This window comes from Heptranchias perlo, chromosome 4 (genome assembly GCF_035084215.1).
Source record: "Heptranchias perlo isolate sHepPer1 chromosome 4, sHepPer1.hap1, whole genome shotgun sequence".
NCBI classification, from domain to species: domain Eukaryota; kingdom Metazoa; phylum Chordata; class Chondrichthyes; order Hexanchiformes; family Hexanchidae; genus Heptranchias; species Heptranchias perlo.
Window position 1 is genome coordinate 108,462,969 of NC_090328.1, and position 15,405 is coordinate 108,478,373.

At 41.3% G+C, this 15,405-nt stretch overlaps 1 protein-coding gene across 10 annotated transcripts in view; it reads right to left on the reverse strand.

Moving 5' to 3' along the window:
- adgrl3.1 (adhesion G protein-coupled receptor L3.1) overlaps nucleotides 1-15,405 on the reverse strand; it is a 602,649-nt gene that overhangs the window by 106,780 nt on the left and 480,464 nt on the right. For all 10 annotated transcript variants that reach the window (XM_067983447.1, XM_067983448.1, XM_067983439.1 and 7 more), the window contains 3 exons: nucleotides 11,380-11,673; nucleotides 9,310-9,413; nucleotides 257-442 (listed from right to left, as the gene is read on the reverse strand). In XM_067983447.1, the coding sequence (XP_067839548.1) occupies nucleotides 257-442; nucleotides 9,310-9,413; nucleotides 11,380-11,673 (584 nt within the window). The remainder of the gene's footprint in view (nucleotides 1-256; nucleotides 443-9,309; nucleotides 9,414-11,379; nucleotides 11,674-15,405) is intronic.

The following is a 15,405-nucleotide window of genomic DNA, read 5'->3' on the forward strand; positions in this document are numbered from 1 at the left end:
TACAACACACAGAAAACAACGTCTCAAGTAATTCTGCAGGATTTGTTCAAACACATTTTGGAGAGATTTTTCAGTCAGATATCCTATAGAATGACAGTGTATGGAAACTGAAATGACCACGCTTTCCAAACTACAAAGCCCCCTCCCATACCTTTCCATCTTATGTACCAATGGTCTTATTCAATTCGATCTGAATCATAGAAAGGGGAGGGAAGAGAAAGGTGAATAAAACAAAACAAAGCTATAGATTTCCTACCTTGTTCAGGCTCCGAGCTGCACTGTCTTTTCCACCTGGAGTAAGGTTACGGAGTTGCACATTTAACAAATCCACTAACTGTTCCATGAGTTTTACTGAAAACAAAATGTCGCCAGCATGAATCAGACTTTTTGTCTGTTCTGCAAGCTCTCGAGCAATATTGGCAGCAGTCTCTCCAGATCGAACCTGTGATTTAAAAAAAATCAATTTTTATTTTTAGAAAGGTAGATCATCTTTGGTGAAGTAGGCCTTATTCTTCAAAGCATTTTCCATTACCATGGGATAAGACAAACTGCCCCATCAGAGAACTAAGGAATAGTCCTATTAAGAGGCGTCTTGGTCAGTATCATGTGGCTAGTCCTTACTATATAGCAGCGAGCCATTGTCCTCCAAGGTCATCTGTGGTTCTTTTCCAGGTGGGGGAAGCTACCACAGCATTTGGAGGAGGAGAGTGTTCAGCAACGAGACAAATAAAGTCTCTCTCCCCACACACAATGTAAACTCCCCTGAATAACTCGATGGGAAGCTACTCATTTTTTTTGTTGGGTACTTTTTTTTGTTGAAAGAAGTAACCCAATAATCTAAAAGTTGCCAAGTAGCACACATTTTTATAAAAATCACTTTTTTTTACATGAACAAGTAACTACAAAATCCACACACCAAACTCTATCAGTGCAGTAGAATTCTGTCTGGCAATATAAGATAAGACCTAGGTTATGTAAAAGTTAACATGATTTAAAGAATGGCAACTAGGACACTGAAAGACTGTATTTTCTTCTGAGTGTTAATTTTAATGAAAGGGTAAATAGGGAAGCAGGACTGGTAGAAAGCCATAATGGACTTTTCATCCGGCTTTACTGTTATCCTGATTCTTCCTGCCACTGCAAAATATGTTAAATTAGTTAGAATTGTTAAAGCTTGTTAAAAGGCCAACCAGAAGAAACTCGTGCAGGTCAAGTTTTATGCAACAAAAGTCACCCACATGGGACAGAAGAGACAACCGCTTTGCATCCACTGGTCCAGAGAAGTCCTGTTTCATCCACCTCTATATTCATTTCAGCAGTGACCACCAGCAACAGAGACAGCTACAGTTTTAGTACACTGCAAACTTGCCCTAATGTCTGCATAGAGCTATTCGTGCACCTACCAACAATTCAATTCGAAACAGCTATTTGGTTAGAGTTAAGAAATAAAAGAGGTGACATTACACTCCTGGGTATATTCTATAGGCCACCAATTCGTGGGAAGGATAGAGAGGAGCAAATGTGAAGCGAAATTACAGAGAGGTGCAAAAGCTATCGAGTAGTGATAACGGGGGACTTCAACTATCCTAATATAGACTGGGATAACAATCATGATAAAAGGGGCAGAGAGGGGGAGGAATTTTTGAAATGTGTTCAGGATAACTTTCTTAACCAGGACGATTCCAGCCCAATGAGGAAAGAGGCATTGCTGGACTTTGTTCCAGGGAAAGTGTCAGTGGGGGAGCATTTAGGGAGCCACGATCATGGTATCATAAGGTTTAGAATAGCTATGGAAAAGGACACGGACCACTCTAAAGTAAAAATACTCAATTAGAGGAGGGCCAATTTCAATGGGATGAGAACAGATCTGGGCTGGGTAAACTGGAATCAAAGATTGGCAGGCAAAACTGTAATTGAACGGTGGGCGGCCTTTGAAGAGGAGAATCTAGACACATTCCCACAAGGAAGAAAGGTAGGGCAACTAAAGCCAGAACTCCCTGGATGACAAAAGAGATAGAGAGTAAGATGAAACGGAAAAAAGGGGCGTATGACAGATGTCAGGTTGATAACACAAGCGAGAACCAGGCAGAATATAGAAAGTTCAGAGGGAAAGTGAAAAAGGAAATAAGAGGGACAAGGAGAGAGTATGAGAATAGATTGGCAACCAACATAAAAGGGAATCCAAAAGTCTTCTACAGGCATGTAAACAGTAAACGGGTAGTTAGAGGAGAGGTGGGGCTGATTAGGGACCATAAAGGAGATCCGCTCATGGAGGCAGAGGGGATGGCTGAGGTACAATTGAGTACTTTGCATCTGTCTACCAGGGAAGATGATGCTGTCAGAGTCTCAGTAAAGGAAGATATAGTTGAGATACCGGATGGGCTAAAAATTGATAAAGAGGTACTTGAAAGGCTAGCTGTACTTAAAGTAGATAAGTCACCCGGTCCAGATGGGATGCATCCTAGGTTGCTGAGGTACTGGTCATAATCTTCCAAACTTCCATAGATATGGGGATGGTGCCAGAGGACTGGCGAATTCCAAATGTTACACCCTTGTTCAAAAAAGGGTGTAAGGATAATCCCAGCAACTATAGGCCAATCAGTTTAACCTCAGTGGTGCGGAAACTTTTGGAAACGATAATCCGGGACAGAATTAACAGTCACTTGGACGATTGTGGATTGATTAGGGAAAGCAAGCACGGATTTGTTAAAGGAAAATCGTGTTTAACTAACCTGATAGAGTTTTTTGATGAAATAACAGAGAGGGTAGATGAGGGCAATGCATTTGATGTGGTGTATTTGGACTTTCAAAAGGCGTTTGATAAACTGCCGCACAGTAGGCTTATTATCAAGATTGCGGCCCATGGAGTAAAGGGGGCAGTAGCAACATGGATACAGAATTGGCTAATGGACAGGGAACAGAGAGTAGTGGTGAATGGTTGTTTTTCAGACTGGAGGGAGGTGTACAGTGGTGTTCCCCAGGGTTCGGTACTAGGACCACTGCTTTTCTTGATTTATATTAATGACTTGGACTTGGGTGTACAGGGCACAATTTTAAAATTTGCAGATGACATAAAACTTGGAAGGGTAGTGAACAGTGAGGAGGACAGTGAAAGACTTCAAGAGGATATAGACAGGCTGGTGGCATGGGCGGACACGTGGCAGATGAAATTTAACACAGAAAAATGCGAAGTGATACATTTAGGTAGGAAGGAAGTGGAGGCAATATAAACTAGAGGGCACAACTCTAAAAACGTACAGGAACAGAGAGATCTGGGAGTATATGTGCACAAATCGTTGAAGGTGGCAGGGCAGGTTGAGAAAGTGGTTAAAAAAGGCATACGGGATCCTGGCTTTATAAATGGAGGCATAGAGTACAAAAGTATGGAAGTCATGATGAACCTTTAGAAAACACTGGTTCAGCCACAACTGGAGTATTGTGTCCAGTTCTGGACACCGCACTTAGAGAGAGTGCAGAAGAGATTTACTCGAATGATTCCAAGGATGAGGGACTTTAATTACATGGATAGACTGGAGAAGCTGGGATTGGTCTCCTTGGAACAGAGAAGGTTGCGAGAAGATTTGATAGAGGTATTGAAAATCATGAAGGGTCTGGAGAGAGTAGATCGAGAGAAACTGTTCCCATTGGTGGAAGGGTCATGAACCAGAGGACACAGATATAAGGTGATTGGCAAAAGAACTAAAGGTGACATGAGGAAAAACTTTTTTACACTGAGTGGTTAGGATTTGGAATGCACTGCCCGAGGGGGTGGTGGAGGCAGATTCAATCATGGCTTTCAAAAGGGAACTGGATAAGTACTTGAAAGGAAAAAAATTGCAGGGCTACGGGGATAAGGTGGAGGAGTGGGGTTAGCTGGATTGCTCTTACATAGAGCCGGCGTGAACTCGATGGGCTGAATGGCCTCCTCCTGTGCTGTAACCTTTCGATGATTCTATTACTCCATCTATTTGTAAATGGTATACAATCCCACCAGAAAATGATTAAACCATTGCATTGTTCCTAGGGATACAAATGATTCTTTTTATTCAAGGCAATCAAACATCATGGATAAAGGATGGGCAGTTGGCTCCTCAGTCATGGCTTTGCAATTCAACCATGGCTGACATCACCTCTGCATGCCTGTACCCAGCAGAGAGCAGATATGTGGGGTGATAAAAGCAGTGTTTCATATGCTTTAACTGGTCTGGGGGAAGGGACCAGTTATTGCAGTCAGGAAGATGAGTGCCTGAGGAACTCATTACCCATTTCTCCCAGGGGGCTTTGCAATTGGTCACCATTATTTTCTACTTTGTGTGCAGTTCTTAACAAACTCATTTATTTTTGGACAAATAACACTTTCTATTTTGCACGTTAAAGAATGGCAGACAACAGGATTAGAATTGATGGAATTTTGATTCAGTGCACCTGCTGTATATGTTCCATACATTTACCCCTTTTTAGTTGTGAATTTGCCTGTGTGTTTTGTGTAGTTGCTCTGCTCCTAAACGCCCACTGACTGAGGGAATAGCAGTATTGGCTTGGTGCCCAGTTAAATGACCAGCTACAGGACGTTCAGAGAGTCTGTCAAACAATGTCTCCTGATGCATTTACATTTGGGGTTCCTTTGCTCAGGTCTTTGGGAGCTTATTGGTTACAGGAGTGAAGTATGCAGTCACTTGTGCAGTGTTACATGATGACAAAGAACTGCTGTTGACATGAGTGTCAACTGACTCCTCCGGGCACCTCTTTACTATGATCTGAGAGAGCATAGATCAGCATGCAGTCATGAGTTCTCTGAATCCCTCCAACATGATGTTAGCTGTGGCTCAGTGGAAGCAAGTCTTTCTTTCTTTCTGTTAGTCTGTAGGCACTCTCACGGTGAGTTGCAGCTAGCCATGGCTGCTTGGTTCAGGTGTCAGCCATGGCTCAGTGGTAGCACTCGCGCCTCTGAGTCAGAAATTTGTGGATTCAAGTCACACTTGAGTAAGCTGACTTCAGTGCAGTACTGAGGGAGTGCTACACTCTGAGGTGCTGTCTTTCACAGGAGGCGTTAAAACAGAGGCCCATTCTACCTTCTCACCTGGGTGTGTAAGATCCCATAACACTATTCCAAGAGGAGCAGGGGCATTCTCCTAGCCAATATTTATCCCTCAAACAGTATCTCAAAAACAGATTATGTGGTCATTATCACATTGCCGTGGGACATGGCAGTGCGCAAATCGGCTTCCACATTTCCTACATTACAACAGTGACTACACTTCAAAAGTACTTCATTGGCTGTAAAGTGCTTTGGGGCAACCTGAGGCTGTGAAAGGAGCTATCTAAATGCAAGTTCTTTCTTTCTATATACTGACTTTCAGTGGTGCTTCTGGTTTGCAGCAACAATCTGGATTCAGAAACCCCATGAAAACTGGCCAAATTTGCAGCATGGGGAAAGGGGCAGTCGAGCCTAATCAGGGAGCCAAGGATTCACATGTTTGGTCACAGTGGAGCAAACGGAAACAAAACAAAAAAAAATGCTGAATTAGATTACTAAATCAGTAGAGTACAAGTTACAATGGTGAAACTGTACAGTGCTCTGGACAGACTGTATCATGTAAATTGTACTAATTTCTGGTCATGAGGTACAAGGGAGACATTCAAGCCCTGGAGGTGATGCAGAGATGAGGCACAAGACTAATTCTGGTGTCAAAGGCCGGAATTACAAGGAAAGACGAGAGAATCTTGGGCTCGTCATCCTTGAAAATAGGTAACTTAGAGGAGCCTTATAAAGCGATACAGGACACTGAACAATACAAATCTGGAGCATTACTGAAGATAAATCTTGACAGCACAACCACAGTGCACTGGTTCAAACTGGCAAGGTTAGTACTGATGTCAGAAAGTAGTTCTTCACCTGAAGAGCAATCAATGAATGGAATGGACTCCCATATGATACTGACTGTAAAAACCTTTGGATTAATTTAACAGACATGTACACAGTTGAATGCAGTGATGGGGAAACTGTAGCTTTTCAGGATGTGTGAGGTAAGACAGGTCAAAGTGCCTTTCTCATCTGTTTATAGATCTTTGAGTGACCTTCGACAAATTTGGGATAAGGATCAGGGATAACAGAGGGGGAATCAAGCAGAGGGGAGATCACACTGTAAAAGCTGGAAATCATCCCTCTTGTTTGAGGGTGTAATGACCTTTACATTTTTTACATGTTTACACTTTACGCTTGTATGTGATGAATGTTGCTGCTTGATTTGTTTGTTTTCTTTTAAATTCACATATGCATCATTTGATTCTTGGCCAAACAAAATTATGCACACTTGTATAAAGCTTCAGCTTGAGGAATTGGGGATGCTTTCTGGAAAGAAATAAAACTTTAATTGAACAAAATATTTTGTTTCTGTCTGATTCCATGAGCCCATGAAAATAAAAGGTTCTGAACTGTTTCGAACATTCAAATGCTGTTTGGGTTTAGTTTCAATTGAAGAATTTGCATTTATATAGCATCTTTCTTGAGCACAGAACGTCCCAAGGCGCTTCACAGCCAATTAAATACTTTTGAAGTGTAGTCACTGCTGGTGTAGGGAAATCACACAACAAGATTCCACAAACAGCAATGAGATAACTAACCACATAATCTGTTTTAGTGATGTGGTTGGCCAGGTCACTTCCCTTGCTTTTCTTCAGATAGTACCATGGGATTTTTTTATATCCACCTGAAAGGGCAGGACTGCACTCTAGTGTCAGCCTTCATTGCACAGGATCATAGAATAGAATCATAGAATGGCTACAGCACAGAAGGAGGCCAGTCGGCCCATCGAGCCCATGCCGGCTCTTGCAAGAGCAATCCAGTTAGTCCCATTCCCCCACTCTTTCCCTATAGCCCTGCAAATTTTTCCCCTTCGAGTATTTATTCAATTCCTTTTTGAAAGCCATGATTGAATCTGCTTCCAACACCCTCTCAGGCAGCACATTCCAGATCATAAGTACTTGCTGTGTAAAAAAGTTTTTCCTCATGTCACCTTTGGTTCTTTTGCCAATCACCTTAAATCTGAGTCCTCTGGCTCTCGACCCTTCCGTCAATGGGAACAGTTTCTCTTTATTTACTTTATCTAAACACTTCAGATGCTCAAGTCTCTGGAGTGGGGCTTGAACCCATAAACCTCTGACTCAGAGGCAAGAGTGCTACCACGTGGCCAAGGCTGACACCTAACCGATGCGTAGATTGTTCCAATGTCTGAATCTTCTATGGTATTTCCAACATTCTTTTTTAAAAAAGCAGAAAATCTCAAATTTAAGAATTGCACATGCTCCTTCCAGCAGCGAGCTCCAATATAAAAAATATTTAAAATGTAGATTTTCAAGTTGCATTCTTTATCATAACAATATAAACAAACTCCAACAATCACAGACAGAAAAATCTTGGCAACATAAAAGGTACCAAACATGAGAAGCTACTCAAGAGAAACCGAGCTGAAATTACTCAATTTACAAGAGCTGAAGTGGACCACTCCTCAACAAAAAGCACACACACTGGAGCAGAAATATTATCCATTATCGCAGCTTTAACACAAACATGGCAAACAGAAGTTAAACACTTCTCCAACTCAGTCAAATTGGCAGCAGCCTGACTAATTTATCCAGCTTTCAGGCAATCCTTCATTATGTTGGTCCAATGAGCAAACAAACTGAACTGACTCAAACTGTACCACATTTTCACGTAAGCATGCATGCAAAAGAAAAATCTAAACTAAAAACTTCATGGTGAAAAGTCCCATCTGGTCTTCATTTTCTAATAAAATCAATTTACAGCATCACTGCACATTACTAATGTGGATTCAAGACACAACAGATACTTTAATTTCGCCTCATTTTTATCTGTGAAAAACTGTATTCCACATTTTAATGCCTTTTTAACGCTGATGAATGTTTATGACACATTAACATTTTTAAAAACAGCTGAAGAGGAACTGAATGCATTCAGATCTCCACAAAATGAAGTGCTTATGGTGCAGCTCATTAAGTTCCTACAGACTGCAGCAAACCGTGACCAGTACTTAAAGGGGCTGTGCATTTTGACTGGGCAAATGGTTCACAATTATAAATCCAAACAACAGGTATTTTGCGAAAGAACAATTCTGTCTATTAAACACCATGGGCTGGATATTGCTGTAAAAATAACGGTGAGGCTAACAGCGCTCACCGTTATTCACATGCAAATCGGACAGTAACTTCCGGCAACTGCACGTGCTCAATGAAATGCGGAAATCTGGAAGTTGCTGGCCGAGATACGATGCTCCTCCAAAAGCTGCGGGAAAATGGCATCTCGAGGTCCGGAGACAATACAAATGTATTGAACAGCATGACGTTTCTGTACTTACCAGATATATGCGGGCAAAACTCACCAAAAAAAAGTTGTTGAGTCATTTCAAGTCTAAGTACCATTTTAACGTGTGGTAAGTCTTAATTACTGCCAAACAACCTCTCTCGCACTGAAAATTAACTTTTACAAGTGTGGCATCTCATTCCTTCAGATTTTAATTATTGTTGGACATTAAAAAACATTGTAAATACATTTTAAAAAAATGTTTTCTTTGTCTCTATTATCTCTGTCTCTTAATTCAATCTTTCTTACCCTCTCTTTATTTTACTTTCTGTACCTGATTTGACATTGAATTCACTATTCTAACTTACACTTCCTGGTTCAGACTCTGCGCTGTTATTAACGATGCTTCAATCTGATTGGTTAAGGAGATACACAGCTGCTTGCCCTGTTCACACAGGTCCCACATGCTCTGTAGAGGGCGCCGTGCTTCTTGGATCTCTAATTTACAGGAACTTGTCATGCAAAAGCTCATAGAAAGTCTACGGGTAAGTGCAAGTCTAACTAATGCTGCCCACAGGAAAATCCGGCCCTGTGGAAACAATTTGATCAACAGTTTTTTAAAAATCCACCTGTACCTCGATAAGCATTTAGAACTGTGCAAGAAAGGGAATTGTACTGATGCCATTTTGAAGAATGGAGAGGAAGCTACTGATGTAGCAATGACCGTAGCTTTGCACTTACAATCTCCAATCGGAGCATGGGAGAGTGTGATGGAGCAATTCACCACCAATCTGCTTCTTACTCAGACCATATTTTTCTTTCAATACTTTCTCGTTTTCTTTTTCCAGAGAAGGGCCAAGATCCATGGTGTATGGCTTCACCAAGGTTGAACAAGCAGGGAAGACAAGGCAAATTGAGAAGTGGTGGTTTAATGACAATGTAGACACTGTATAAATACAGATATAATCAGCTTAAATAGGGAGACTTACTTTCTGAGACAGCAGGTTTACCCATGGAGAGCTGCAGTTACTCAGATCTGGACCCAATGGATCCCAGAATCCTTCAGGTGACAAGCATGTATAAGTGGCTACACCTGTAGATATTGAAAAAATGTCAAGTGTATATTTGTAAACAGGTACAATAATCATTCCTCTTCCCTCCCTAAATTTTCAGGCTGTTCTTTTGTCATAGACTATTTTAATTCATGGAAGTGGGCTAGACAGGCAGCCAGCCAGCCAGTTGATCTCTATCAACACTGCTCTCTAACCATCTACTAGTTCTTGAAATCAATGGGATGAAAATCAGCCGGGTTCTACAATGGGCTGGCGATTCTGCCCATGTGGCAACGTTGAAAATTATTCCCCCCAGCCGACTTAATTTGCTGACAAGCATTAGCAATTTATAGATACACTAATGCATATCATAGTATATTCCTCAATATCTGGTCTTAAATAGAATTACATGGAATGTACAGCAAGAAACAGGTCCATGTTTATGCTCCACGTGAGCCTCCTCCCTTCTTACTTCATCTCACCCTATCAACATATCCTTCTATTACTTTCTCCCATATATATTTACCTAGTTTCCCCTTAAATGCACCAATGCTTGTTGCCTCAACTAGTCCTTTGGTAGCGAGTTCCACATTCTAACCACTCTCCGGGTAAAGAAGTTTATCTTGAATTCCCTATTGGATTTATTAGTGACTATCTTATATTTATGACCCCCAGATCTGGTCTCCCCCACAAGTGGAAACACCTTCTCTACATCAACCCTATCAAACCCTTTCATACCCTTTCATAATCTGAAAGACCTCTATCAGGTCACCCCTCAGTCTTCTCTTTTCTAGCAGTCTTCATTTTGGTTGTTTTAAAATATTATAGGCTATAAGGAAAGACTAGGGAAATGAGATTACATTGTAAAGCTCTGACTGATTCCAAAATTGTAAAAGGGGTACAGGAACAGAGGGATCTGGGGGTATACGTACATAAACCGTTAAGGTGGCAGGGTGGGTTGAGAAAGTGGTTAAAAAAGCATACGGGATTCTGGGCTTTATAAATAGAGGCATAGAGTACAAAAGCAAGGAAGTCAATATGAACCTTTTTTAAAACACTGGTTCGGCCACAACTGGAGTATTGTGTCCAGTTCTGGGCACTACACTTACGGAAAGATGTTAAGGCCTTAGAGAGGGTGCAGAAGAGATTTATCAGAATGATTCCAGGGATGAAGGACTTTAGTTACATGGATAGACTGGAAAAGCTGGAGTTGTTCTCCTTGGAACAGAGAAGGTTGAGAGGAGATTTGATAGAGGTATTCAAAATCATGAAAGGTCTAGATAGAGTAGATAGAGAGAAACTGTTCCCATTGGCGGAAGGGTCAAGAACCAGAGGGCATAGATTTAAGGTGATTGGCAAAAGAACCAAAGGTGATATGAGGAAAAACTTTTTTACACAGTGAGTGGTTAGGTTCTGGAATGCACTGCCCGAGGGGGTGGTGGAGGCAGATTCAAATCCGACTTTCAAAAGTGAACTGGATAAGTACTTGAAAGGAAAAAATTTGCAGGACTACGGGGAAAGGGTGGGGGAGTGGGACTAGCTGGATTGCTCTTGCATAGAACCGGCACGGACTCGATGGGCCGAATGCCTCCTTTCGTGCTGTAACCTTTCTATGATTCTATGTGGAGCTGTTCCTGGGAAAGGCACAATGGGCTGAATGACCTCCTCCTATGTTAACATTCAATAAAGCATTACCGAGGTCAGACTGGGATTTCAAATAAATATGGCACAGCAAAATAACCTTTTAAGAAACCTTAGCATTTCTGAGTGTGTACAGGCTGTAGAATCTCTCAAACTACAGGCCGAAGATATTCAAAGTGCCTGAATCACTGTTTATTACTTATAAAACCCTATCTCATTTTTTTGATTCCAAATAATGCAAGTTAAATCTTACAAAGTCAATCGTTAGAAGTAAATCACAGTGTGAAAAAGTTTCAATTAAGAAAATAAAGCCATTGGTCAATTTAAAATTTCAGAAGCGAACTTTACACGAATTAGGCTTCTTACCTATTGTTCCCAGAGGACACGGCTTTTTAGCCATCTCGCCTGGTTGAGTTCTGGGCCAAGATATGTCACGTTTGTCTGTGGCTTCACAGCACTCTGTTCCCTCAGCAGGGAGCTGTGATGCTATTGGTGCCTTTGCAGTGGTCCCATGAAGTAATGGAGGATTCTCCGGTGCTGGGGTTGTTGTGGTCTTGACTCTCCTTCCTGAAGCCATTGTCGTTGCGACTGTGGTGGTGGTGGTCATCTTAACATTGGAGCTTTTTGTAGCTTCCATGACAAATGATGATGATGTTGATTCTGAAACAAAAATCCAAGATTAAGGTTATCTATCTAAAAAACATTATTATAGCACTCATTTTCAGGGCCACTGGGTTTACAGTGACTAAATAAGAAAAGTTCCATTTTTATTACATGGGGTTCTGGCATACATATGAGGAGTATTGATTTATATTGATTTATAGTTAGGCCCCACTTATTTACAGTGATGGAATAAATGGAATTCAATTATAATGATTTTGTCCATTTCTCCATGAAAACAGCATAAAGTATCCAAAGTGAACTGCTCTCCAGTACAGCATCAAAATATTAGTCCAGTGAATAACCTTTTCACTTAAGATGCATACTTATAATCCCCAGTTATTAACAGACAACACATAACTCATCCTCCAAAAAAAGTTTCCTCCTCTCGCCTCTCCTGAAGGCAGTAATGCTTTCCCAAGATGTGATTTCAAAAGTGATAACAGTCCGCTGATATCTCACCAAAGGAGCCATTGTTTATACGAGAGCCTAGGCAGCGGGTATTAGTGGGATATTTCAACTATGGAGACTTCACAGCTTCACCCCATAATACTTTTAAATAATCAGGAGCAGGAAATGTGTTCAAAGTGCTTTCCTCCCCTCTCAACATGAGTGTCTTTCTGGATGAGTTTACATCCAGAGCCTTGTGTTTTTCTTTATATTGTCCCCCAGCCTCATCGAACTACACATCATCTGTGAGCTGCTCCTTTGCCCCACCCATACCAATCTTCAGCTAACCATCCAGAGCTGTACAAAAACAAACAGTCCCACACCTACTGTCCCTCCCATTTTCCATTGTCACATCTCAGCAGGGAAGTGCCTGGCCCTAGACACTGACCCACATCCTGTTACACAGTGGCATTACATGTCTGACTGCCAACATACAGAACCACCATAATCAGGTGACGTTTCCCAAGTACTCCTCCTAACATTCTTTCAACATTCCTCAATATTTCAAGACAAAAAATTCTATTTCACAACACTATTTTGCACCATTAGCCTATTCAAAAATCATTCCAGTGCATGATTGTCAGAGTTCACTAAAACTTAGCAATAAACACTCAGTCCATTCCAATTAAATACAATAGACACAGTTAAGTATTGATAAATGTACTGGAACAAGAATAATGAATTGGGCATTTATTACTGATTCCATCGTGATGGTCATCATTTGCCAATATTATTCTCATTACAATTCCACCCATCAAATAATATTTTCAATGAAAAACAGTCATTTAATAGCCCAGTCGGTTTTTGCACTGTGTAGTGTGGTGCTGATGTATACAGAACAGAAAGGATCCATATTTGACTTCTGATGTGTGCAACCCTCAGTTTAGGCAATGGTGGGAGTATTATAATTTGCCTCCATATTCCTGGGGGGGGGGGGTGGAGTGGAAGGGGGGAAATGGAAGAATCAGAGAGCATTCCCACTTGTGATTGTGAAGGGACTCCTGCTGAAAAGTAAGTGCGTGTGCGTCTCTGTCTGTCTGCGTCACACACACACGAGTTGCAGGATTTAACTGGATTAAAGCTGGGTGTCACGTTCCCACAATTTATGACCCTGCCATCATTCACTGTGTAGGCTTATGGAGGCAGAATGTCACTTAACCAAAGTACCAGAGAGTTGTGGGCACCTGTGGTACTGTACCTCCTTTCAGGAGAGCCTGGAGGAACTTTGGGGAGAGGGATAAGTAAATACAGATTCATCCTCACATACAGACTCTCAACAATACATTCCTATAACACATCATCCGTTCTTTGACAGATTTTTTCCCCCCAGAAAATGGCTAACTTGCCTTGATCAAAAAGAATCCAATTTATTGCAGTCTACTTCAATTCAATTATCATTATGCACCATCAATACTCTAATATTCTTGCAGTCATCAGTGAATGAAAGAAAAATATTTATGGAGGTAATCAAAAGGATTCCAAGTAATTTGAAAATCTGCATCTTCAGATTTTCAGTACTTCATAAACAACGGAGGATGAATTGCAGAAGGACATGCTGTGCACCAGAGACAGTTAACACTACTGGATGCAAAGAACATCGAGAGAGAGAGAGGAAGAAAATAGAGCGTGTGAGTGAGAGCACACAATATCAAGCTTTACAGAGAAACCCCTATTATCTGCACACCTATTACCTACCATCCCGATTATCTGCCAGCATTTTCACAAAATAAAGCCTTGCTTGAAGACACTGCCTCATTGCACAGCTATTTGTGTTATTTATATTTCAGCTCCTTTTTTTAGTGAATTCAACAATGTAATGTTTTTTCTCCTTCATTCCTGTGCCTTGGGTATCACTGCATCATGCATGCAAGACTTGGATGAAGGGACCGAATGTATTGTTGCTAAATTTGCTGATGACACAAAGGTAGGTAGGAAAGCAAGTTGTGAAGAGGACATAAGGAGTCTGCAAAGGTATATAGATAGGTTAAGTGAGTGGGCAAAAATTTGGCAGATGGAGTATAATGTGGGGAAATGTGAACTTGTCCACTTTGGCAGGAGGAATAAAAAAGCAGTACATTTATTATTTAAATGGAGAGAGATTGCAGAACTCTGCGGTACAGAGGGATCTGGGTGTCCTAGTACATGAATCACAAAAAGTTAGTATGCAGGTACAGCAAGTGATTAGGAAGGCAAATGGAATGTTATCATTTATTGCAAGGGGAATGGACTATAAAAGTAGAGATGTATTGCTACAGTTGTACTGGGCATTGGTGAGACCACATGTAGAATACTGTGTGCAGTTTTGGTCTCCTTTAAGAAAGGACATAATTGCCTTGGAGGCAGTTCAGAGAAGGTTCACTCGACTGATTCCTGGGATGAGGGGGTTATCTTATGAGGAAAGGTTGGACAAGTTGGGCCTGTATACATTGGAGTTTAGAAGAATGAGAGGTGATTTTATTGAAACATATAAGATCCTGAGGGGACTAGAAGGGGTAGATTCTGAGAGGATGTTTCCCCTTGTGGGACAGACTAGAACTAGGGGCCACAGTTTAAACATAAGGGATCTCCCATTTAAGACGGAGATGAGGAGAAATTTTTTCTCTGAGGGTCGTGAGTCTGTGGAATTCCCTTCTGCAGAGAGCGGTGGAGGCAGGGTCATTGAATATTTTTACGGCTGAGTTAGATAGATTCCTGATTAACAAGGGAGTCAAAGGTTATAGTAGGTAGACGGGAAAGTAGGGTTGAGGTCACAATCAGGTCAGCCTTGATCTTATCAAATGGCAGAGCAGGCTCGAGGGGCCAAGTGGCCTACTTCTGCTCTTAATTTGTATGTTCGTAAGATCGAACTTTGGGAACTCTTGACTATATGCTAATTTCCCTTATTCACCGTGGGGGGGGGGGGGGGGCGGGAGGAGAAGAGAGGTCCCTTCGTGTTGGTGGATCACGGAAGTTCTGGATCATGACTTTTCTGTAGCCACAAAACAGCTCTTCAGATGCCGATGGACTTGCTGTGCAGTTCCAGCATCCTCCTCTTATTTAAAATATTCATTCATTGTATTCTTGTTCCTACACTGTAATATATATATTTTTCATCTGATTATTTATTAGGGGCCTATTCATTCAGCTCAACACAACCAGGATCATTATCACCCAATGTTCCAATGACTTTTAGCAGCAACATCAGATGCATCTGCTGTAATTATTCCAATTTTTGTGTTACGTTTCAAGCTTCTCTGGATACATTTTTTTATGCCCAATACAAAAGTTAGTTCCCATAGAAAG